Below are 27,527 nucleotides of genomic sequence, written 5' to 3'. Positions count from 1 at the left end.
AGACACTAAATGTATTACTGACATTTGAAAGTTTTGGCCCCAAAATAACAATAAATATGATTAAAACTTAGTAGATGTAGTAGCAGATATTAGTAGATGTAGATGTTAATTTCTAAATTGTTTTCCAGAAAATCATATGTGACCATCAATCACTGTAGAACTCCTATGGTGCAATTGGGCTCTAAATATTTTGAGAACCAGTTTTTTCTTTGGACCATCAGTCTACTTAGAAGTAGATTAAATGAATTTAAACTCTGATTCGTCTGTTCATAATATGTTCAGCTGATATCCCTTGATCCTATTCCAATAATGCTAAATCTACTCACTTTCTATAACTAATGTAAAGTCTTGCTAAAGCAACATGTTGTCTGCCAGTTCTAGCTCGTGGGCATTTTTGCGCACTTCACACTGAAAAAGGATAATTATCATATTTAAATCTGACCACATCTCGATGCAAAGCCCCCTAATATATTTTACCTAATGACTGGTGATTTCTTCTACCCTTATTAAACTGTTTCCTTGGAGGTATCTTTGTCTCTTTCTGCCCTTTAAATCGTCAGTCTAGTTGAACCATTGTCCAGCATTTTGTCCTCCATACACAGCTTTATTTTTGCAAATCCTTCATGCAAAACAACATCTGTTCACGAAGAGGACCTTCTACAACCTAACAGGACAAAAGCTTTCGAAATATAGAGTAGCTTTCGCTCCCATCTCACTGTCTGTACCAAATCAAGCTTTTGTGGCAGGCGATTCCAAACTTTGGAGTGGTAGTGTAGATTCAGTGATTACTCTTAATTATTTTCCACTCTCACACAGGCCTTAACACTTGAATTGACTTAAGCATTTTAACATTGTGCCATGGGAAGGTGACTCAGTGCAGCAGGTGTCCTTTCATGGTATTTCCAAGAGACTGAAATAAACATTCATTCGACTTGAAAAGGTTGAATGACAACTTTGCTCTTTTAATCAATCCCTAGTCGCTTCACAGTCATCAATTACGCACATTGGGGCATTCATGTTTCAGCTGAGCTTTTGTGGGAGCCTTGCTTGAAAAGAAGTCGACGAATGAATTTCATTTATTTTTTATGCATTAAGCAGATATTTACAAGTATGCTCTCATGTGTGAAGTCTAGCTTTAATTGGTTATTCTTTGTATTTGATATAGCTGCTCATATAATTAAATGTTTCCATTTATATACAGGTAGAGCATGTGACAAGTCTTTTAGCATCTTGGCAAAATGTAATCCCTCCAGCACTGAAACAGCTAAGAGTCACTATTCTCCAAAGCATCAGGGGGCTGAAGTGGAAGTGACAAACTCAGCTTCAGAAAAATGTGAGAAACGATTAAATCATTAAAAATGTCATCTTGACATCTGACATCTGATACTGACTGGAAATCAGTACTGGGTCTGGCATATTTGGCACCCATGCAAAAAATAATAACAATAATTGCATTTATTGTATTTATTGTTGGATTGTGACTTAGTTGTCTTTTTACTACGGGACAAGGCACAACCGTTCCTGCACCATAAAAAAAAGCATATTTAACAGTTTCTGGCTCTGATAAAAGGTGTGATTTTGGAGACTTTTAAAGTAAACAAGCCTTTAAAACACACTTGTGGGTTTTGGGAGTCTGACTATTTTAAATAAATACAAAATACAAGTATTTATAGCTGAATGTTCCTACCCTATGCAAAAATACCCCCCCCCACCCCCACACACACACACACACACACTCCTCGCAATACATATGGATATGTTTGATTTTTTTCTTAGTTAATTAGTTAGTTCTGCAACATTTTTCAATTAGGTGAGTACCTGTGTCGCCTATAGGAAGATCTGCCACTGTTGGAAGGTATAGTGTGTGACATGAAGTGTCAGTAGCTCATCTCTTGAAATGGAAAAAGATTTGCTGAAGCAGTAATCAACACTGGTGTGATACATTTTTATTTTTAATTATCTATACTGAATTTTGAAAATTGTATTTATGGAATACACACATAGATATAAACATGCCACAAACCCAAGTTACATCATAGTTTCATGCATTATGTAGCATCTGTTACTAGAGTGCCTGCACATGTCTTAGGGGAAACCTTTGTTCTGATTAAATCATAGAATCAGTAAAATAGTTATGATTTTCACAGCTGAAGTCATATTTAACTAATTATTACAGCAGCATGACTGGCCACTAACAGGAGTTGACTGGTGTGATGGATTCAAGTGATCCCAGGAGGGGAAAACCATTACATTCAGCAGTCAGCCAGCGTGCAGCTGGAGAGCAGCAGACATGAGCTGCACTGCTGCAGAGACATGTTCTTAAAGCCCATCCTGGGAAATTACGGATCATACTGGTGTGTCATCATGCCTCTGTCACTTCTGTCGTGTTTGACCTCTCTGGCAGCAGCTAATGAGGTAGTGAGTTAACTGAAAGGAGCAATATGCTGGATGGCTCTACATATAGGGGTCACATCAAGCAGCAGCCAGTCCCCTCCATCTTCCACCTCTGCAGAAAAGTGATGAAGAGCTTCAAGGTCAACTAATCAGTGCGCTGTCAGAACATTTAGTCAATCTCAAGAAAACCCATTTTTCTTAAATTCAGTACGACTGTATTTCAAAATAACGTTTTCCGCTATTTGTTAAAAGGTACGACAAGGAGCGATGCGAGGATGGACGACTTCATATTGGAACGTGCCCCATAGACGGAACTGCACTTTTTACCCGGAGCTGCTCCTCTTCCGCACTGCTCCGTCCATAACAAAACCAGGCAGAGATGTTGTCTGCCATCCTGTCTTATCTTCTACCGATTATCAAACTGTACTGGCTGGGTTTGAAGGTTCTGCTGGTGCAGCTGTTCAGCAGACCTTTCAGGTTGCCAGGTTAGTTCAACACTCAAGTTGCTGTGGTGCACTTTTGTTGACGAGTGACACATTCCGCAACGGGTATGAGTCATTGACGCTGCTACACAGTAGTTACCACTTCATTATAACACCCCGTGTTGCAGGTAGCAGCTCCCATCTCCGTGCGTGCTGTCATTGTCACCGTGGTGCAGTAACGTTAATGTAACTTTATGCTAGCAATATCAACGTTAGCTAACAGTAGCTGGGAAGTGTTAAAGCCGAAAACCGAGTGAAAGAACCGGTTGTCTTGTGTAGTATTAGTGCCGAATACACCGGAATAGCTTAATGGTTATTCTTCTACTTAATGCATGTTCTTGAAAGTGCCTTCATTGGTCGTTTATTGATCTGCGTTAAAATGTCCACTTTTTATAACGCAGTTTGGTAAAGAGACGCAGAACGTACCTGTGATTTCAGGTCAGTGGAGACGCTTGACTGACAGTACAGCGGACTATCAAACTAACACACTAACGTTGTAGTGAGACAAGTGTGGCCAGGTTGTACGCTTAATAGATAGGCTAGTGTATGAGTTATATCAATACAATAGTTTTATAGGAATATTTTAGTATGGTATTAAACGGGTGATTAACGCTAGGTTAAAAGTCAAACATGCACTATAAAACAGTTTGTTTTTAATCAAAATTCAGTGTATTAATTGTGATGCAAACTTGATTACTAATCAAATTAAATTAAGTTTTATTGCCATGTAGATGCAGAGCAGAATGAAACAACATTTCTCACAGATCTGAGGTGGAGAATATAAAAATAAACAACAATAAACACTAAAACATCCTTGGAACAACCCTAATAATAAACAGTCACTAAAAACAATATGAAACTGAATAGTTTTTGCAAAAAAACATACTCTCAGTGTTAATCACCTCCTGCATACACATTTCTCCCTTTTTTATTCACAAAATGGTTATGTACAAAACATTAGGTGAATAATAAAAGCACATGTAAAAAACCCAAAATATAAATGATATATATGAAGAATATAAATGATAAAAACTGATTTCATAAAATTAAATGAACTGAAAAAATAATAAAGATTAAAAGGAGTAGAAAAACAGATTTAAAAAAAGTATACTTACTCAGAGTATTAATGGAAATATAGTGCATAAATTTATAAAAGCTTGACACTTTTTTTTGTTTTTTAATAAACTGTTTTGAGAAGACCCTTAAATTAGAGGGGAAAAGATAAACATTGAGGATGTGAATGAGACAGTCTCTGTTTATGAAAAAAGAAATTAGTATATAGAATAATAATAATTGGATATTGAAGACCACTAATGTCTGGATTATCATAATAACAAATTATATCCCATGCATACACAAAAATAAATTACACAAAATGATTAGTCTTACCTGATGCATATCAATCCCATTTGAACCACTACAATAGTTACTAACCAGGGAACATGAATTAAGAAAAAATTCAAACAAAACAAAAAGGTGTGAGTATTGTCTAATCAGAGCCTAGAAAAAAGTGTCCTTTATATAGTTTATTTTAGATTACATTACAGAGGATATATAATGTAACAAATGGGATTTTTTCTTCAAGTAAGTGACTCTTTATCAGTCTGCCCGTTCATGATAAAAAAAAAAAAATCTATTTTAGACATTCTGTACAAGCAACACAGGGAATAAAAATGTAAACTACAAAACTATTTTTTTAAAATGAAAGGAATATTGTTACACAATACCTCAGTAAAAACCCAGATGAAGTCCTTTTGAGTTTCACAGACCATCTACAGGTTTTACTACTCGGACTACTAATGTCTTCAAAAAGCGGCCCGTCTTGAAGCAGCTCCCTTATCAAATGACATTCTCTCTGATATCTTTGTATCCTCTTCTGCCTCTGCCAGTGATGCCCAGACAAGATGGCAAGGTTGCCATAGTGACAGGAGGAGGCAGGGGAATCGGCTTTGAGGTAGTCCGCCACATGGCAAGGCTGGGGGCACATGTTATCATAGGTACAGTATCAAGCACCACACCACCGACATGCACTGGGATTAAGGGGAGGAGGTAAAACATTTTAACAGGACAAACTTACATGTGATATAAAGAGGTTGGCTTGCACATGTTTACCCCCAAATTTACAACTAACAACACAGTGATATTCATATTAATGCTGTTATAGCTGTTGTGCCTTTCAAGGTTACAAAGTGCAATTTTACACATTAGGCTAGACGCTTTGAAAAGTGATTATTTTGAATTTGCATCACATAGAAATGAAATTATCTGCACAGAATGCAAATTGTTTCCCGGTCAGAATCACCTGTGCTGAGCAGCAAACATGACAAAGCAATCTGTCAAAGCACTCGCACGCAGACGCGAAAGTGATGGCACAATTGAGCCTCGTCTCGTCACAGATAATGGTGCCTCAATCACTGCTAAACAGGCTGAGATTAGTTTCGCCCAGTTGTGCAGCAGCAATGCAGGGAGAGGTGAAGAGAGGCTTCAGGCTGCGTAGAGGACAGCTAACTGATGGTATGACTTTAGAAAGTAAGGCAATTATATGTTAAAAAAGGATTTTTTTTTCTTGTTGAGTGACGATTTAGATAAAGTGATGACAACTGTAGGAGAGCAATGAGTACTTATTAGAGAACTACTGGTCCAGGATACACAGTATGTCCACAAAGCTTATCAATATTTTTAGTATTACACCTCGATTATTCTTAAATCAGGGTCTACCTGAAAACTGTGGGAAAACGTAGTGCATCATTTAGCTGAATAGATCATGATCCATGTTGTTTGGGTTATTGAGCAACAAACGCATCTTCTTCTTATAAAGTGTAATGTATAGTGAACAAAACCACGACCTGTAGTCTCAGTCATATTACTGGCATCCCCTATGTGTGCCAACTTAAAAGGCTGTCGCTGTCAGAGATCCTTAATTATTATCAGAGGGTCAACAGCACATTTAGAGGCCTCTTGACACCCCATTGATCCGTCTTAAGTTTTGGACTAACATCAAAAACTGTTTGTTTTCATCATTAGAAGATTTGTGTGATGCTCCACTGTGAGATGAAGCGAAGACTCTTTAAGCTCTGCTGAGATTAAAAGGCTGTTATCAAACCCAGTGCTGAATGCAAATTTAGGATTATGAGATGCTTTTTTGCATAAAACAAGGCCTGGGATTGTTCTAGTAATTATTTATTAATATTTAGTGTTGGTAGATAAATGCAGTATAACCTGCTTTATAACATGGTTCATTTCAGCTTCTATGAGCAACGCTATGCACAAACACAGAAATACAAACAAACTGCATACAAAGTCTTACATATGAATGTTTTAACATGATGAAAATGTTTCTTAAAATTGTTAACAACATTGATTTCAAACTAGAGATGCACTGATTGTGAAATTTTGGGCCAATCGATGTTCAAATGGCGTTTTGGACCAAAGCCTATACTGACGTTCTGTCGTCGTTGTTGTTTTTCATTTAGTTTTTTTGTTATTTAGTTACCCTTTTGTGCCAGGGGAAAAAAAGACATCTTGATTATAAAAAAAAAAACATAACAGTTTCAAAATCATTCTGTCCTTCATTACACTTAATATCTTTTTTATGTTGCTCTGAAAATATTAACAAATTTCTTCTTTAACACTTTGAAACCTGAGAAAATTGTTTTGATTTCTTTCAAAAACATGAGAAGAAGGTAATGAGCGACAAAACAAGAAATGACCCAAAAATAGCAAGAAATTGGTAAAAAAAAAAGTTCAAGAAAATTACCTGAAAATTAGTCAAAAAAGGATCAAACAAACAAACAAACAAGGCAAACAAGATGATGATACCTAAAGGATATTAATGACAAATAATAAGTCTAGTCCTGAATTTAAAGCTGTTACCATTAAAGTTTTATACAAAAAAGAGATGAAGACTAAGAGCATGTATAGATTCAGCTGAATGAACTCCCGTCGTGCATATACACTCTATCTATATATATCTCCTTATTTGAAGTGCCGTTGAGTCCCTACTTACTGAGGTGACGCACTACATTGATCACTCACTCATCCTGTGTCCCCGGAGCCACTTGCTAAAATATGTTGATCACTAAACCTCTGATGTCTTCCCTGTCTTTCTCCTTAATGTTATGCCATTCAAGGCTCCGGCTGTGATTAACGGTTCAGCGTCTTCACACACTACAGCATTTGTTTAGCCCTCTGACTCCAGGCTCTGAAGTGTATCGTTTGGTGCACATTGATGAATCTGTAAATACGCTTCTTTTTGACCAAAGAACATCTTTTTCTCTTAAAATGATTCACTGTCATATATTTCTGTGCTTGTTGTTGTTTCTAATTACAGATGACTGTTACACGATGAGCCTCTTTGCTATAAGAGAGTTTTGTATGCTGGGCGTAATGCTGTTGTCAGTGAGCTAAGGCGAGGAAGTTTCCTTGGAGCAATAAATTTCGTTGTTGATATATGATGTGCATATTTGTGCAAGAGTTAGTTGGAAATCTATTTTTAGCTTTACAGATTTTCTTTGGCCTTTATGTGGTGTTGGAAATGCATCAAAAAACTCAGTTCTTAAAAAAGGATATCATTATCATCTCTCAACTACTTCTGACTCAGACATGTTTTTCGGCCTGTACACAAGCGAACATGCACTGAAGTTGTTCGGAGATGTTCCCACCGCTGTTTCTTTTGTTCATCTACATACAACTTGAATAACATGTACTTTTTGCTGAAACATTTTGTTACAACAGTAGAGTTTTGTCAATTTCTGGTTTTGTCTGTTCAGCTTGGTCTGGTGTACAAGCTTAAACTCCTGTCTCCTCCTCCTCCCACTGTCTCTGTGGTGGTAATGTTGTAGAGACACAGGAGTTATAAGATGGCATCCTGTTTAATTGTTTATATTGTTGTGTTTTGTTCTGTCTTGAGGGTTTATTTTGGATTTATGTTTTGAGCAAGTGCATTTTCGTTTTCATCTAACATTTCTCCCAGCAACACTCCACAACTGGCAGCTGAGCTAACTGCCATTAGCGTCTCCTCAAATATACACTCCCGTGAAGCTTGATGTCATTTCTGCTGCTCCCTTTAAACTAACAGGATCAAGTTTTACTCTTTATTCTCTGGTTGTAGTCTACAGTTACTGGGCTTGGTTTCAAATTAAGTTAATCATCAGATCATTGGAATAAACCACAGACCTCTAAAAGAAATGTTGTCATGCATGCATCATGTGTTTCACTTGTAACAGCTTAACAGGGATTTTGCATTTTACATTAAACTTTAACTTGTATTACCTTATTCACAAATTACAGAGAGGTTGTACGTTAAAGTGCCAAGCTCAGACATTATGATCTGTGTTTGCAATAACAACAACTCTAATCGGTCAAACTTACTAATGCTTTTATTTTATTTTAGTTATTTCCCCAAAGATAAGACAGCATTGGGTTTAGGCAAAAACACATCAACACATAGAAAGAAAGAAAAAACATATAAATGTAAAGCAAATTAATGCAGTACCTTTATATACCGTATCATTGCAACTTCACACAACTTCGATTGAGAGGTGTGGAAAACTCACTGTGATTGTAGTCTAACTATTTTCTCTCACAGATTATTTACATATATCTTTAAAGAATTTGATTTCATGGAATAAAGCAAATTTAGTCTGAAATTTAAAAATGATTGAAGAATTCACATTAGTAGCTGTAGATTTCTGTATGCATTGAGGAGGACTCAATCAGTCAATAAACTTCCTCAGATACGTGTTGATCAACAGAAAAATAATCACTTTGATAAGTGAATAATTGTTTTTGTCCATTTTAAGATAAAGTGCAAAGAAATGCTGGTTAATGCTGGTATGAACGTGCTTTCACACCTAACCTGACTGGTCCAGATAAAACTGTTTCAGTCAGGTAATATGTTTTGGTTGGCTGGTGAAAGCTGTTAATTGAACCTGGTGCAGACCAAACAACTGAACCGAGATCACCCGAGAAAATGGGCTTCTAAGCAGACTCTGCTGGGGTTTGTTTATGGTGTTAAAGCAGACGAACCAAGCAAAGGATTTTATGATGACAGATACGTGATTTTAGACTACCACTAAATCCATCTGCTGATTGTGAAATCTTTCCATTATCGTACAATTAATCTGAAAAGGCAAAAAGCTTTTTATGGAAATAATTTGATAACCAAGGTAACACGTAGGCATATGCTCGTTTTCCCTGATTAAAAAACGATTAGAACTGCTGTTCTTGTATCTGACTCTGTGTACATTTTCAGTTCATCAAGTCAAAGTGTGTGATAGTGATTCCATAGTAATAAGCCCAAAATCATTACTGTGCAAGATCATTTCATCCTGTCTCTTCTTGTTAATTATTAACATGCGGGCAATTTACAGTCTAACAATACTAATTGTGCTTATGATAACTTTCTTTGTGAGCTCTTTGAACATAAAGAGCATGTACATCAGAAGCACCAAATTGCTGTATAAACTATTAGTCACCAGAATCTGATTTCCCCACATGGGTCCTGTTGATGCAGGGTGAAAAAAGCCCAAAGAATCCAAATAATTTACCTGTCAGTATGTATAACTGCATGTGTGTTTGTAAAAAGTCAGTGTGAACTGGAACAGAATCAGAACTACAATGCACCAGTGTATCATTTTTCCTTTGGTCCGGACAATATGCTGTACATAAAAGATGGACAACATTTCACAACTCCCACTTTATGAAAACGAAGCCAAAATATCGAGTATGGCTGCAGCCACCTTGTGCTGGTAACATAATTTGGGGTCAGAGTCTGTGCAGTATGAATCTATGTTGTGTTGGGTTCTTGCCCATACACCCTTCCGACCAGTCGCGAGCAGCGCCATTGATCTCGAGCACACCAAGTGGCCCCTACAGCTGCGAATCATGTTGTCAAACCCTCTTTTCATAGCATTAAATAACGAATTAATACCAAACTTTTCAGAAGAATGAACACTTGATCAAACATCAGATTGATGAGAACTACCTAAAATGAAATAAACCATCATTAGGAAAAAAATTGACATGCACTTTAAGTTTTTAACGAAACTACAGGTGTGAAAGCACACTCGGCCTGGGCTAACAAGCTATTTGATGACATCAACTTGCCCTTGAGAAAACTGCAACAAGCATTTTTCACTGTATTTGGACATTTTAGAGATTGAGCATTCAATGTGTTTATTGGATAAATAATCACTGAACAGCGTACGCACCAACGTAGTCTGACATGGATTCTTTATATCCCAGCTGTTAAATTGTGCAGCGCAAGACATCAGTCAGAGGGGAATATGAGGAGGAAATGTGTTGTTATGCAACCCAAATAGATCAGTTCCACAATAAATAACAGAATTTTGAGCTGACAATTACAGACAACAATTAAAAATTGGCCATATACCGTGAAATTATTCAGTTATTTTATTTTTTGGCTCAAAATTGTTTTTTCATGAAACCCCTCTTCCACTGCAGGATCGAAACACCTGCAAGATGCCGTGCACAGAACAGCAATATGTTTTCTTACTCTTGGTTTCCAGGGTGAGACTGCGTTTTCCATTCTGTTCACGAGCTTCAAAACTTTGAAGAAAACTCTGCTTTATTCATTCAGCGTGTATACTGCAAAGTCAATGTCAGGGTATCCTTGGAGACGGTTTGAGCAGAACATAAATGAGACTTGAGCCCTACGTATGATTACACACACGCCAAATCAATACATGAAGAACTTGGTTAAGTGTCTGTTGTACAATCCTATCTGTATTGAAGCTGCTGATCCCACAGGACTCTGCAGAGTGCATCTCCATTTCAAATATCCAGACCTCTTGATATAATTCATGAAGTGAGAATATTTATGGTAAAGTGGATCCGTCTGTGATAATGGAGTGGATGCATTTTTTCAGGTGGAGTGGCAGCACAGTGCGAATGTGAGCAGAGTTTCTGGTGTAAGCAATGTTAAATACCAGTTGGATATTAACCAGGGTCCAATTGCTGTTGAAGTGTTTTTGAACCAGTTTTAAATTAAAAAGGCCCCCTTTTGAAGTGTTTTTAAGATGAAATAATAGGCTTGAATTAATTCATGTTAGAAACGGTAGTCTTTGCAGTTGCAAAACATGAATGGAATGGAATAAATAAAGCAACTGGAAATTTATGTATTACAGCTTGCGTGCATGTTGTGCAAAGCAACACCAGTAGATCCTACCAATAAAAAGAATGAAAATAAAGAAATGACGAAAACGTAAAAACTGAAATTGTACACAAAAAGCAAATGCACAGCATAAGTGTTGTTCTTCAGTAAGTAAATGCAATAAGCCTTATTTATTCATTCATTTTATTTTATAAATATTAGGTCTCAAAAGTCTAGTCTTATATTTGAATCTGTGAGGTCTTAATTGCCATTTTATTAAACTTGGACTTACATAGCAAAAAGTAGTTTAACATAACTCACCATATCATATTCCTACATTAAACCTACTTCTGCATTGAACCACACCTTTATATCAGGCATTCCCAAAATCCAGCCTGCGGCTAGTCTTTTTCTAAATATACTGTGGCCTGCCACACATTATTGGTTAGTCAAGCAAGATCACTTTGCCTTTTTTCCATTAACTTCATGATGAACAGGCAAACAAATAAAGAGCGAAGCATTAAGTCGACAGTGAGCTTTCAAAAGTTGAATGAATGTAAAAAAGTTTTTCAATAAAAGATAAAACAGTTGCGCTTGCTTTAGATTTACCTTCAGTGCTTTAATAAGGAAAAGATGATTGTACCAAAAATCAGTCTTCAATTTTGTTAAAATTTACCTTGAAAGGTCTTAAAAAGAATTACTTTAATTTCCGATACCTGTAGACACCCTGTGTTTATGTTGAGAATTTGCTGTCTTTTTTACTCACAAATGGGCAGCAGCGCACACATGGCAGCCTAAATGATTTGTATATAACTGGAGATGGTGCATGTATGAATAGGAATAGCACCAACATGTGAGCAAAACATCAAAATGTATGAATAAGACATATAATATAATAAGTGTCTTCAGCTCTCTAGGTAACAGACAGACATGTGATTAATATTGAACTTATTACAGGTGGGATATTGTTCTTTAAGTATGAGTTGTGTGTTAGAACTTTTTACTCTGTGTCATGCTCAGTTTATCCATTTGTTCAGCTGCAGCAAGATTTTTTAATTAAATTAATTAGGTTACATTTTTAACCCCCAGCCAAAAATATTTAGTAGGCAAATTAATACCTCGGGGCATATTTTTAATCAGTGGCTATTTTAATGGAGAGCTTTGGCCGAAAGCACTTGTACAGAAATGTGTGTTTAATGACATGCAGCGTTCTCAGTGACTGTTGGTTCATGAGCAGAGTTTTCTGTTGAAGAGCAACAATTTATTGAAAAGAATTTATTAGTCAGAGATCACTGTGTGTCTGTCATGTTTGTGTGACCTTTGTGACATGTCACCCGGAAGAGCTGCATCCTTGAGCCGCAGTGCATCAGGGTAAATGATGCTGTGCCCTTGAAAAGGTCTGCGTGATAATCCAAGATTAGTGTGTCTGTGTGTGGGTGTGTGTGTGTGTGTGCAGAGAGAAAATGAAAGTGTGCAAGTAGGCTATTTGTGTGAATGAGTTTGAGTAAAAAAAAAGAGTTTGCATGTGTGTATTTATAGAAACTCTATGCAGCAAATCTGCATGTTTGATTAGTGGAAGCCTGCTAATGTTCGACTAATGTTTCATCAATCAATGTTTTGTCAGTTAAATGATCACTTAATTGATTAATTGTCAGCACTAATTTGTAGGAACTAAGTACATAAGGTTTATGTGTTTGTCAGTGTCCTTATGTGACTGTCTTGGAGTGGTTCCCTTGAAAATGCGGCTCAGTAAATCAGGCACTGGGCTGTCTTTGCCTGAGCTGACTTGACAAACCCTAAAGCCTCAGTCAGATAACAGGTACCAGAAAGGTAGTTATCAGCTGTCTCGGTTAACTTAGGCTTTCTGCTTCAGGCTCTGAAATGACACATTTAGCACATCCTTTGATGCTTAAAAAATAATTGATTGTGTGCTGCCTACCTCCGCCTTTTAAGAATATTTAAAAAGTATTGCAGTTAAAAGCAACACTGTCTCTTCAGTTAAGCGGAGAGAGGAATGTTGGCAAAAAATTAGTAATCGTGTGAGTTCACAAGTTAAAATAGTCAATTTATTTTATCCTTCCCTTATTGCTAATGTGAAAGCTGCACATACAGCAGCTCTTAAACTATAAAGTTAATACAGGAACTTTAAACATTATAATCAAGAACTGTATTTAGGTCTGACACTGCCCCGTAATGAAGGATAGCCTATGTATAAATTGCTTTATGGACAAGTCAAAGTAAAATTAATTTCACTCATTGAATGTCATCTGCAGTCAAAACCAGTAGACTAATCTATCAGCTGTAATATACCAGTGGTGTAAAACAGACTTCAGCAAATCACAACTAATTAGCATATTAATTTAACCCAAAGTGGCAATGTTATGGTATGATTTGAAGGAATTATGCTGCATTTAATATTCAAGTAAATGTCACCCTTATTAAAAAATAAGTGAACTATTTATGTATAATGCTTCCTGTGATTTTTTAGGAGGCTTATTTTATGGCCAGCATGGGCAAATGGACCAGAGAATACTACAAACACATAGGCTAAAGTGGTTCACTGAGAGCAAAGATGACCTTGCGAATAAAATAAAGTCATATTTTCTAAGGCTCAACAAGTTGGATAAAGTGCATTTATAATGTGTTTCTGTCTGTATTGCTCATGCACTGACATTGGTTGCAGAGTAACACAACTCAAAGGTGCAGTGAAAGCCTCTTGTTAGCAGATTTCAAGCTGAAACTTTGGACATTTACTGGTGCGTTTAGGTTAGGTTTGCAGCATAAGTTACCACAGCGATCCAGCCAGGTTAAAAAAGCCACCCTCGTAGACCAGAAAACCCTGGCTAAAGACTCAACATGCCTTCCTAACCTAGTAATCTTGCTTTGTGCCTCACCCCTCAGCTTTTATCTCCATGTGTCTTTCTCATATTTTCCCCCCACTGATTGTAAATCATTGCTTCTCTCTTTCATAGAGGCTTCATTTGTATGCAAACATCCTCTGTGAACAGAAACTCTGTCCCAACTCAGAGAGACTGTGACTGTTTTTTCACCAGGGCATCTGAACGTGTTGAAGAAATGTAAAAATCGAATGTGCTGCATCTCAAGTAACACCAAGGTTTTTTTAAGTTTCTGGAACATTTTTGACGTCTCTGTTAACTAATAAAAACACAGACACACGATTGGTATTGTCAGGATTTTTTAATACAGCATGCTTATTAAATAATTGAGGTCATCGCACTTTATGTTACTTCACTAATAGAGTGGAAGTTAGTTCTGCTTTACTGATGTTGGGTGGAGATGTTTACTGTTTCCTATCAACACTGTATTTTGACCTCTGTTTGAGTGCTGGTCCCTTCCTTTTAAGACGAAAATATTAACAACTGTGTTTTATTCACAACTGGTGGGTCTCTCCAACCCCCGATCAAAATCCAAAATGAGACAACAGCTATTTTGAAAATGTTGCTTTTTTTCCTTGATTGCTTGAATCATAGTTCAATCAGAGTTTATCTGTTGGTGCATCAGTGTTGTGCTGGCTAAATGTTGTGTTGGTTATTTGTCGTCGTTACAGCTTTTCAGCTCTGTTTGTCACATCTGGGATATGAGGAATTAACCTAGCAGTAGAGAAGTCTTTCCCTCAGTAGTTGTAGTTTGTAAAGTTTTAGGGCTCGGCATGAATGCTTGCCCATGGCAGCTCTGATCTCAAACACAGTGCAAAACAGAATAATATCGTTTTTGGCATAAAATGTTCCTACAACCACCTCAAACTGGCCAAAGGGCGATGTTCAAGTTAAAATCAGACAAGCCATGCAGTTGTTACCTATTAATGATATGTTGATAAACTGTAAGAAAAAAAAGTTTTGCCAAGTACTTTTGCCAGTACTTTTGCCAACTAAGTTTGGCTATCAGCAAGTAAAAAGCTTTATGTCCATCCCTATAGTTGTATGTAACAGGCCAAAGAGTCTTTTGAAGTGGCTATTTATTTATTTATAAAGATGAAGGAAATTTTTAACGTGAAAGAAAGATATGTTAAAGGTTGTTTCATAAATATGTATGACTGTATTTGTGGTTATTCAAAGGTAGTGTAACGAAGGGCTGAATGACTTTAAAACAGTTCACTCATTTTTTTTAAAAAAAGTTCTTTGTTTCTCCGGCACAAAATTGTGTCAGTATTCTCCCAGAATTTCACAATTGGTGCATCCCTAATATCTTATACATAATTGATGGTAGAATTCATTGTATTTTTTAAGTCCTGAGCATTCTTTAAAACCAGAGTTTTTCCTTCAGGGTTAAATGGCTGTATCAAGAATTCTTTTTGTTTGAAAACCCTTTCTTGGAAATATGTTTTTACTAGATGAAAGAACCTGACTGAGAAAAAGATTTAAATCAGTAATACTTTATTAAAAGCCTCCTCAGACATTGAATTAATCTGTGGGTCTGCTTCTCTTTCAGGTGGTAGGGATGACCAGGAGGGTCTGGCGGCCGTCGGAAGGATCTGTGAAGAGTACAAAGAGGCCAAAGGTAACTTTGCATCTCTAAAAAACACACATACACACACACACACACACACACACACACACACACACATGCTTGCGCACATGTGTACTTGTTTTGTATGCCAGTGTTGGAAGATAAAGGGCAAAGCTGCAGCAGCGTGTCCCTCAGGCTTGTTTGTACAGTTTTTACGAGGCACACACACATAATTGGACACTTGCAGGTGAGCACTCACATGGAGACACACAGAGCTTCCATGCTGGCTGTGCAATGTCAGGAGTGTTGTTGATGCAGCGTGAGGAAGCAGAGGATACAGGAGAAAAGGCTATGAGAACAGGATGAAGGAGGATAAGTCAAGCGAAATGTGAGAGATGCACATAGAAGAAGGCAGAGAGGTGGAGGAGAACAAGACAAATGGGCAAATAAAGGCAAATAAAAGGGTAAAAGAAAGACGAGGTGGAGGGAAAATGGAGGTGCAGGGGAGGTGATGGAGATGAGAGGAGACAAACGATAGCAGCAAAGAGATTTATTACTCCATTGACTAACGCTTACAGTGTTCTCTGTAACTCCCATGTTGAGAAATTGATTTGGCTGACCTTCACTGCACCATAAATTCTACCATAGTCTCATGACTAATGACTCTCATAAGTTATTCTTTTCTGTATACAGCCTTGAGTCTTTATCTCTGTGCAAGACTATGTAGGTGTTTACCTCGGGGATGTTCAAAGATTTGTACTAATACAAAAATCTGTGATGTTTTAGTTATTATTTTTTAAAGAAAAACTGAAATTAGAGTTCTTTTCTTTTTATTAAATTATCACAAAGCATACGTGCACATATTTACACTACATATTTTTCTGTTTCTTAACCCTTTGAAACCAGGAGCAACATCACTTCCTTGTACTGCTTTAAGACACCTTTCACAAGTATTCATATCTTTGAACCCTGAGCAAGTTGGTGCAGTTTCTCTCAGAAACATGGGAAAAAGGCAATGAGCAACTTGGAAAGAAATGTTCCACAAATTGCAAGTATAATAAGTAATAATAATAAGTGGATCTAGCACATTATTCAACAAAAAGGGAAAGGTAAAAAGCTATATTTATATTTATACATATTTGAAATTATGTTAAAATATTATTTTAATTTCTTGCTCTTTCCAAGTCTTGTTTGCCTTGATGTTTTTTTCCGACTTTCATTTATGTGTTTTTGTGTGTGTGTGTGTGTGTGTGTGTGAGTTTTACTCATTTTCAGGTAATTTTCTTTTACTTTTACCAATTTCTTGCTAATTTTTGGGTCATTTCTTCTTTTGGTAATCATGGCCTTCTTCCCATTTTTTTAAAGAAATCAAGCCAATTTGCATATGTTTCACAAGATTAAAAGAGAATACAACATGGATAAGGCATTTTTGTTGAAACAGTGGCTTAACCTCGAGCCTCAGATGTTCCATGACGTGCCACTTACATATATAGTCTCAAAAGCTGGGAGAGAGATAGGCTGCTATACTTTGTGAGGAGGACCTGGTGTTGCAGGCTGCTGAGCTACAGACTTTTAAAGGCATAGTGGCACTTAAGTGGAAGCTTGAGAAAAGCTCAACTTGATGAAAATGTGCTCCAAACAGTTACAACGAAAGCCAACTGCATCCAGTCTAGCAAACTATGTTATCTTTCATGGGTCCATTTTAGCAATGGTAAATGTCCAGACTGTTGAAACACTGTCAGCAGTGGATAATGGAAATACAATGAACAAAAATAAAGAAACAACACTTAGTTTTTGCTCCAGTTTTCATGAATTAAAATAAAAGATCTGTCCATCCCCCTGACAGTTGGGGTATATCATGTTACTGAATAAACAGCACCATCACTACACAGGTGTGCCTTCGGACAGACACAATAAAAGGCTCTAAAATGTTTTATCACACAACATAATGCCACAGCCCATGAACTGAATATTTGTTTCACTACCAAAAGCTGACTCCAATGTGTTTTCTGAGAATTTGGCAGTACATCCAGATGGCTTCACAGTCACAGACCATGTGCAACCACGCCAGCTCAGGACCTCCACATTCAGCATCTGCACCTACAAGATTGTCTGAAAGCAGTCACCTGGACAACTGTTGCAGCAGTTGGTTTACAACACTTAAGAGCGGTCTGCAGAAGCTGAAACTGGTGTCGTGCTGGCTCACTCGACCGGTTTGAAGGACTGTCAAATTCTTGAAAAAGAAAGCATTTAAGGCAGCTTGTGGCAGTTAAATAAACATTCAGGTCACAGAAACACCTCAAGGGGCATACTAATGACACACTCTCCAACCCAAAATGTGACATCTGTGGCATTGTGTTGTGTGATAAAACTGCACATCTTAGAGCGGCCTTTTATTGCGTTCATCCCAAGTCACACACGTGTAGTAATGATGCTGTTTAATCCCCATATTGATATGTCACACCTGTCAGGTAGATGGATTATGTTTGGAAAGTATTTTTGGATTTCAACAATTTGTGTACAAAATTTGAGAGAAAGATTTTTTGTGTGCGTAGATATTTTATTTCAACTCATGAAAAATGGCAGTGACAGCTAAGTGTTATATTTATGCTCGGTGCACCTGAGATGGTTTAAACCAGTACAATGGTTTGTTCAAAACTGTCAATATTTTATGATAACCAGGTGGTGTGGTGTTTAAAATCTGAGCAAACAGTGGGGATGTTGAAACATCAGCTGTGTTTGGAGACCAGTTAGTTCTCTCTCTCTCTCTCTCTCTCTCTCTCTCTCTCTCTCTCTCGCTCTCTCTCTCTCTCTCTCACACACACACACATATACGCACATACATGCACACACACACAGGTACACACAAACTTAGTCAGGCCTCTCTGATCTCTGCCTGCTTGGCTGTCCAAAATGAACCGATAAACACAGTGAAAACAGATATTTCCTCAGTTAATTGACTGCACTGACATCATCATCAGTCAGTACAAAATATTAATGCTCACTGCAGTGCAGCAACACAGGGGGCACTGTCACTGCAGAAAAATGAATGAAAATTGAATTTACTCTTTTTCTGAAGGCAAGCACAGTTATGTATTTAAGCCTAATTTCATTTCATGCAAATATACCATGTTCATAGCTTGCAGAATAATAAAAACCCTGCACACATACTTGCACACAAAGACCAATTCTTACTGCTTATTTTTTTTTACATCAGTTAGCTTTGGTGTGCGTTATATTTCTCCTCTCCTAAATACACTATCTCCGTCTCTTGTAATTGAACACAAGTCAATTATTTTATCACTCAAGTACGGGAGATTCATTAACTAAACCTTCGATTTTTGCTTTGCTGAATGACTAACTGAATGAATTTTTTAAATTATTGTATCATGCGTACAGTTACACAGCCAGCCAGCACGAGCTTACAAGACATTATAAAATTCAAACAAGCCAAAACCAGAGTTTGACATACCTGTTTTCAGAACAACATTAAATGGAAAGAAAAAGACACAGAACAACAAAAGCAGCGTACATAAAAAATTACTGTGAAGGGCCAAGTTAATTAAGGAAACTGTCTTTTCATGTCTTCCAGGCTTTAGCAACAACATTAACGTACTTAACACATCAGTAAAGACATCATAGTAAACCTCTGTTCTAGCTTTCGGTGAAATTAAAACAAAGTACAATCCTCACTTACCTGGTGATTACAGATAATTGAATTGATGCTTATTTATGCTTATTTGTTAATGCTAGATCATTTAAAAAGATACATTTGCACTGAAGATTTTCCAATCAGTTTATTTAATACATTGTTTAAATGAATACGTCTTTGAAGTCAAAGTTCAGTGAGTAAAACACTGATCATCAGATGGTAGCTATCTGCTGTAATTGTATCAGTTAGTACTTTTCAAGTCCTCACTGGTGAAGCTAGCTGCAGATTCTTTATGATACTGAATGAATCATTGTCTTCTGGGAAACCAGCGTAGTTTGTCTTGCAGTGGCGAGCAGCAGAAAGCCGGCTGGCTGGGTCCCTGACTGTGTGTAAGTGGCTGTCAGGTACAGAGACAGCGACCATGTAGCTGGTGTCATTGAAGTCGATTTCCCTGGACGGGGCCGTGGTGGAATTGATTACTTCTTTTGTAATTGGCAGGCACTGAGGCATAGGGGACAAGGGGGGTGTCTGTAGCCAGATGCTTGTGCACTGAATAAGAATGTGTTAATGTGTGTGTAAGTGTGTGTGTGAGTGTTTGTGTGTGCTTGAATGAGACGGTAATGGATTCTCATTAGTATGTGAGGCATGAGCTTTAAACATCTCTGTCCAAACGCCCTTTGGCATCCTTCCTAGTGTTTGCACATTTGTCTGTTATGAGAAATGGGAGGCAGCACATAATAAACACGTAGGCTGCAGAGGTGGTTCTCAAACCGGGGACCTGTGGACAATTGTTGAGGTCCTTGAGGGAAGTTCAAGGTGCCACCAATGACAAAGACTTTAATTTCACCAGAAAGCTTTCTGACATGTTTTATAGATTATAAAAGATTGTGTTCATTGGGGTCACTGTGTTCACTGGGGAAAATTCTGGTGTCAAACTGGGTCTTTTCTCATAACTCTGACTAATCAGAATAGTTATGCATATTTTAAACTTACTTACTCCATTGTAGAGATTTGGGAAATCAACTACAGCAAGATAAGGCAAGCAGCTTGAGACTCCTAAAGCTTTGTTAATAAAATTTAATTTTACATCAATCATTTTGAGGACTTCCTTCTTAGTCTGGCTAAATGTTGCTCTGAAATTAGCCCCCTGAATTACTTAATATAACTTACTGCATAGGGATCTACTTAAAAACAGTTTTGTTTCAGCTGTCATCACACTGGTAAACAAGTTGTAGAACATTTGCACACAATTGCACAAGATCATTTCGTAGCCTGTATTTATGATTTATTTATTTATGGTTTTTAGTTATATTTGAGGGTTTGATTTTGTAGTTTAGTGTTTTTATTGGTTATTTTTTAAAAACATATTTAACATTATGATTAGCACTGGGGCAGCTTAATTGTTTTATCTTCTATCTTTGTGTCATGTTTTGTCCTGTATGTTGTCCTATGTTGTGGTGTCTGAAACTTGTCTTGCACTTTACACTGCAAACCAAATCTACCTACAGGCACATGTAAAATAACCTTAACCTGAACCTGAACTTTTGGGCAACTTGCTAGAAACAAGGTGCTCATCCTTGTTAAAGCTTTCACTGTGAGGGTCACAGGACAGTGGGATGTCATATGCTGTAAAGCCCTCTGAGGCTAATTGTGATTTTTGATAATGGGCTTTATAAATACAATTGGCTTAAAAAACTGACTTGACACACAGTGTGGATTTCAGTCTGTCCTCTAAAGGACTGATTCAGCATGTTGGGAAATATCCTTATTCGCCATTCTTGCTGAGATTTAGATAAGATTAATCCAGCTCTAATATCTGCCCTGTTAGCTTAAAGCCTCTGGGGTCTCAGGGTCCTTTGATCATTTTGGTATGCTTTGGTGTTGCTGTTAAAGTTACATATGGTCTTTAGGATCTCATGCAACATTCACTGCATTTTCTGTTCAGTTGTTGGAACATTAATTTCTGTTTGTCATTGCTGACTTAAATTTCTGTTTGATCGTAGGACCTTATTTTCTTTTAAACATTTTTTTAAGCTGGTCTTTATTGATCTTACTTTCTGTTTAGTCTTATAACCCTTTATTTCAGTTTGGTCCTTACAGACCTTTAATGTTGTTTTACATATAGTCCCTTTGTCTTTAGGACCTCCTGCAACATTGACAGTATATTTTGTTTATATTTTTATGTTTTAATACTGATGGAAATCTAAAAAAACCCAAACAAACAAACAAACAAAAAACAAGCAAGTAACCTAAAGTCAAAGTACAAAAGAGACATGAAACCAGGCTAAGCTTAATCAACAAAGAAAACACGAGGAACACAGGGAGGAACACAGTGAGGAACACAGGGAGGAACACAGGGAGGAACACAGGGAGGAACACAGGGAGGAACACAGTGAGGAACACAGTGAGGAACACAGGGAGGAACACAGTGAGGAACACAGTGAGGAACACAGGGAGGAACACAGGGAGAAACACAGTGAGGAACACAGGGAGGAACACAGGGAGGAACACAGGGAGGAACACAGTGGTGACTACAGTGGTGGACAAAGTAAAGATCACAGACAAACTGACAAAGGGAAAGACAGGTATACATAGACTGTGAAGTAATCAGAAGAAGGAGACTCAGGTGGGGTTGATGAACACGGGCAAAAAGGAAGGAAACAGGGATTTTCTACCAATGTTGTGTCAGGGAACACAAGGGTGGAGCAAACAAGACTAATACTGAACAGGTGTGCAGGGAAGACTCTGGGGTCAGGGAAGGACAAACGCGACTGATAAAAGACAGGTGTGACAGAAAACAGGCAGGAGACAGACAAAGGCAGGAAGTACTCAAGACACCGGAAAAACGCAGGGGAAAGTGAGGACATGTAAGAGGACAGAAGAACTACTGAGGGACAGGTGAAACTAATGAGGGCGGGGCAGACAAACACTAGGTGGGAAAACACACAAATACAGGAAGTACTACCAGACATGATGCATAAGATGTGATTCCACAAAATAAAATGTTCAACATGAAACAAGCAAAAACATTCCAGACAACCCCAAAATAAAGTCAACAAGAAAACAAACAAAACCCAGGATTATGACAACTAAATACGCACAGTAGTGTTTCGCTGGCCCCACCCACGAGTTCCCGCTCAGCTCATAGACTTAAATTGTGGTGATGCCGCAGATGGTTTTTTTGTGCTTTAGAGGTGCTTCCGTTTATTATATCAACTAAAATCAACATACAATATTAGCTGTAGCAACACTCATAGATATCCAGGGCAAGGGAGACCTGATTAAGAGTAACATTTATTTCGACATGTACATAGTTATACATATAATTCAAATTACAATCAGAATCACCACAGTTTAGTGTCTACTTTTTAGTTCAACCATGTCCAAGAATCCAGTCACTATACAATAATAATATTACAGGCTTTTGTTTTTGTTTTATAGTTTTTTTCATAAATATGGATTTACTGCTTTCCTTTTTCTACGTAAAGTTGTGAAGGTGTTTTTCATCCCATTTGGTGTCATGTTGTGGTGTATTGCCTGAGGTAACAGAGGCACTGTCCCTAGAAAACCTTGATTACAATCCTGTGGAAATATGCTAATGACTTTAGACTGCAAGTGGGCTTTAGTCAATGAGGCTTAAAGCATTTTACCTTAAATTATAAACACGCACGCACGCACACACACAAATGGTATTTCTGTATGTTTGCCAAAGGCAGCGCTGTCTGTCCACTAACTTTAGTCACGGTGCACTTGAAAGTAACACTTTGTGCCTCAAACCATGGACCCAGATTAACAGTGTGAAGCAGGACAACCTGTGTGTGTGTGTGTGTCTACTTAACACACATTACATTTTCTCTCGCTTAGGTAACCCAGCTGCTCCCTTCCCTACAAAAACTGTTAGCATTATACCTAAGCTCTTTCACTCCAATTAACATCAGTTTTAGTCGCCTCTGTTTTTATTTAGTTCATTCATAAAAGTAATTGAACCGGACATTTCCGAGCTGAAAGATCATGAAACACTGACCTTTTGAGAGTGTCTGTGTATTATTTTTGAGCTATTGCGTGTGTATACTTGATATGTATGTGTGTGTTTATTTGTATTGGTGCTTTACAGTACACACCATTGACTGTATAAAGGTACAAACAGATTTAGATGCACAGCAGTCTTGACTTTATCATCCCTTTAACACAACATGCTGGAGCTGACTGGGGCACCAGCCAGCCTCCTCTCTCCCACATCAGCTGAATGAAAATGTCTTTAGAGGAGCTCACACTGGCACGATGCCCAGACTTAATATTCTTAGATATCACTGTGTTGTTTATCGGGAAGTTCAAAGTGAAACTATTTATAAATCCTTGTCACCTCATAAGAGGTTACTTTAGGACGGGGCACTCCATTCATCTTTAGTATTTTCATTCTTTATTTAGACTATTGTAGAGAGGGAGAGAGGGTAGATGAGAGGCTGCAGCACGATGTGATACAAGAAGATTACAGCTGGCTTCAGATTTTGGTGAATTCATGACTTGACAATCATCTTTTACAGTTCAGGCCAGCCATTGGGATTTACAGCAATGTCGTTTCTTCACTTGCTAAAATTTAGCATAATTTTGGAGCGTTATTTTGCCGCCTTCCTGACAAGTCAGCATGTCATTGTTGGTACAAAGGTCTGATTTTTAACATGATCCCTGTGTCTTCACTTAAATCTGAGCCCGCAACAGCAGGTTCACCATCAGCTCCGCCTTTCATACCTGGTGCCTCTTCCTTTTTTTGGGCCAGACATTTGGCATTGCCTCTCTACTCTCTTCGTCTTCTTGTTCTCTCTGTAATCTGGCTTTTCATTTTTGAGTCTCGGATTTTCGGCGAGGCATTTTGAATTAGCGAGTCAGGTTGCAGTTCGCCACACATCTTTGCATTAGCAGCGTCTGTGTTTTCTTCACATCTGACCCACGCATTCAGATGGACCACACCATATTACTGTAAGTAGGGGTATCGGCTGACAAGTTGAAATGTGTGCACATGATAGAAATTCATTTATTTATCATGTAAATACATGTAACTTGTATTGTCAGTGACATAAATAAGGCCTTGGGCTGGGGTCATTTGTAACCTTCGTCCCTCCTGAAGGAGGGCCTGGTTGTTTTCACTGCATAAATTATTAAAACAAATCATCAAAACACATGTGAAGGACAGTAATGTTTGATACATTAAGACTTTACAATCCAAACAGTCGTTAGATCTCTGACAGTAAAGCATCGGCCAAATATGACTTGTCAAGTTATTGAATGCGAATTTTAAAGCTTGGAAGGAATGTAAGATCTCTTGCCTCCTAGCAAGCAAAAGAGAAAATTTTATGTGTTTACCTGAGATGCATTTTAATATCAGATTTAGTTGTAATCCAGCTTAATCACGTCTACTGTAGTCACATTCAGGACACAAGATGCATGTTAAAGGCAGGTGGAGAGAGGGGATTTATGGTAAGAGAAGCAGGAGGTCACACCTCATCATTTTTTAAAATTGTTTTTTTTAAGTTATTCCTTTTTGCAAAGAACCAAATACCAAATAGAGAAGACGAAGATTGAACTCTTGTTCTATGATGTGGGAGTATGAGGCATGGGCATTAGCCGACTTACATATTAATTACCTGCTGTTCAGGGTGTAGACTGTGCTCATATGTGAAAGTGCAGCAGAGCGTGTAAAAGTGAGATTTTCATGGATGTTTACTGTCCCATGTTGAAGCCTGGCTGGAAGAACAAAAGAGTTTGTACCTTTTTGCAATATCGAACCACACTTGCACCAAGCTTGATGAAACAGGATGAACTACTGAGAAAGTGGCACAAGATGTTTCAGGTCACTGTCTGAACTGCTGTGCCTGTTGAAATATTTAGTTCAAATAGTTTCGACTTGGAAAATTGTTCAGGGACTTTCCACAGAATTTTTCAGGCTAAAACATTCGTGCACACATTCTCTTGTTATATACATTTAATGTTACCAATTCTTATTATTTTTTGTATTATTTATTAGGCCATTTTTACGTTCCCTCCTTAGGTAGTTAGGGGGCTCTTTTCACCCCAAGAATGCTATGAATAGTTGAGGGATTTTCATTTGAAACAAGCTTTTATTTTTTTTTTATTTTTGTCTCTTGTGGCACTACAGTGACTCTGACTGTGCAGTGATGTGGCAGGACCCATTTCTAATCATATTCAGTGTTCAAAATTACAGATGCAATTACATAACTCTCTTGTGTCTGCTTTTCCATTCACAAAGAGCAACTGGTTGAGATGGAGCTGTTTGTGTAGCACAGAAAACCAAGAGGGGGAAAGGGAGGTGTTGGTCCATGAGCTCTGCAGCAGGGTTAGAAATCTCTACTCTTCCATGAAACCATCCTTTGACTTTTGCCCCCTTCAAGGCTTCACAAGTCACAAATGTGACATGGTGCATTCAAGTGTCTTTATTTGGAAGTAATACCAAAAAGCACACTGTGGCAAAAAATCTGTTGTTTAGGCAACAGTTAAGTAGAAGGGGGGGAAACAATAACAAAAACGGCCCCTTCACCTTTTTTTCACTGCAGATATTTTGACACAAAAAGCACAAGTGTTGTGACAAACATCAAACATGACAATCATGAATCGTGTTCTACTGGTAAGTCAAGACAGTGTGACGGTAATCCTGCATTAACAATACCAGGAGTCTGAAACTAGAGCAGCTAAATGGAATTCAGCCATCATTGATTTTACTATTTACATCTGTGCATTTCCTACAGAGACATATCAGAATCTGTCTGTAATAACATGATTGAACATGAACAGAATGTATCAATGAACAATTAAGATTGGAAATGGAATTTAAGGGTCCCATAGTGTTAAAAGTCAGATATCTATGTCATTTTTATTATAAAGCAGGTATATCAGCTGTAAAACACTGTTAAAGTATCAAAACACTCAATTCCCAGAGAAATGCACACATTCTGTGTATTTAGAAACTGAGCGTGAATACATATTTATTCAGATGGGCAGTGTGACAAAAGTAAAGTGTTTTTCAAACATTAAAGCATGTAAACATGTTCTAGTAGAAACCCAAAATACAAGTATCACCCTGAAAATGAGCATAATATGGGACCTTTAATATATTTTATTAAATCTGCATTCAGTATAAAACTACTTTATCAAACCTTTATCCCTTTGAGACCTTTCTGTGGCAGTTTCTGTCTCTGGTAGTTGAGGATGAAAAGGACGAAGACACTTTAAAATCACGGCACTATAAATTTTGCACAACTCGAGCTAAGTGTTTTCCCTCTACCCTTGAGCAGTCATCCTCTCCCCCACCTGTTTCAACAACAGGGATATGCCACAAATATTAATTTAGCAATAAGACTAAAGTGATTTCAATACATGTTTTTTATTATGCAAACTGATTATGTATACCTGTGTATATTGTTTATCAAATAAGATAATTTTGTCATGTCATTAAACTAAAAATGATTGTACAGAGTACATAAGTGACAGCAATATATTCTAGTCAATCAGATTTTTTTTTAAAAGAAAATACAAGAGAATGGTTTCAAGGCATGTTTTTATAGGGTTTAATCCATTTGAAATGGAGGAAAGTGCAAGTGCATTAAAAAACCCTCACAAAAAACAACAATCAAGTCTAGTGGTAACAGGAAATTGTTAACAGTAAAATGATATACAATTTACAGATAAGACAGTTCTGTTACGCAGATCCCCATATGACAAACAACAGTAAAATGTATGATTTTTCTGTTTTTTTGTTTTTTTTTCCTTCATGGCTTTAAAGTGTCAAAATGATCATCTAGGATGCCATAGAAAATGTCTTTTATAAAACCACTTCAACCATTACAAAATCCCTTTGCAATTACATTAGCAGGTAGTTGTGTAATTTGCAGTTTGAAGTTTAATTTAATATTCAGCTGAAATGATAATAATGATAAATTAGAAATGGAGACTGTGAATGAATCCAGTGGGTCTTAAACAGCATGTGTGTGTCTCCAAAGACAGTCCCTGCTGTCAGTTTCAAGTAATTCCTCTGTCATAAAAACACAGTCAGTATGTTCGAGTCGAGGAAGCTGGGCTTTATAGAAGATCCTGGGGTCTTAATTGAGGGCTGGTGGCAGCCGGCCCACGCCAGATCGATGGCATTTCACCCCCAGTGGGCTCTCCAGATATGACTGGCCTGTCTGAAAGGGCTTGGCCCCAAGGGAGTCCACTCAAGAGGACAGGAGAGGACTGACAGGCAGGACACACACACACAGACACACTCATGTACAATATCTTCCTGTGGTCTGGCATATTTGCCCGCTTGTACACAATTCAAATGCACACACAGTCTGACATATAGGTGTGCTTACCGACATTCAAGTGCATACACTTGCTTTCTCTTTTTCTGTCTTTATTTTCTTTT

General features: G+C 37.6%; 1 protein-coding gene across 2 annotated transcripts in view; it reads left to right on the top strand.

Annotated features, from left to right (window-relative positions):
* The first annotated feature begins 2,751 nt into the window (after positions 1-2,751).
* dhrsx (dehydrogenase/reductase (SDR family) X-linked) overlaps positions 2,752-27,527 on the top strand; it is a 41,846-nt gene continuing 17,070 nt past the window's right edge. Inside the window, exons 1-3 of one of the 2 annotated variants that reach the window (XM_042495262.1) lie at positions 2,752-2,879; positions 4,766-4,873; positions 15,439-15,507. In XM_042495262.1, the coding sequence (XP_042351196.1) occupies positions 2,774-2,879; positions 4,766-4,873; positions 15,439-15,507 (283 nt within the window). In that variant the 5' untranslated portion in view covers positions 2,752-2,773. The remainder of the gene's footprint in view (positions 2,880-4,765; positions 4,874-15,438; positions 15,508-27,527) is intronic. The other variant, XM_042495263.1, reaches the window with a different exon arrangement.

Source organism: Plectropomus leopardus, chromosome 10, assembly GCF_008729295.1.
Source record: "Plectropomus leopardus isolate mb chromosome 10, YSFRI_Pleo_2.0, whole genome shotgun sequence".
Lineage (NCBI taxonomy): Eukaryota > Metazoa > Chordata > Actinopteri > Perciformes > Serranidae > Plectropomus > Plectropomus leopardus.
The sequence above is the reverse complement of the archived record's forward strand: the minus strand, read 5'-3'. Positions and strand labels throughout refer to the sequence as shown.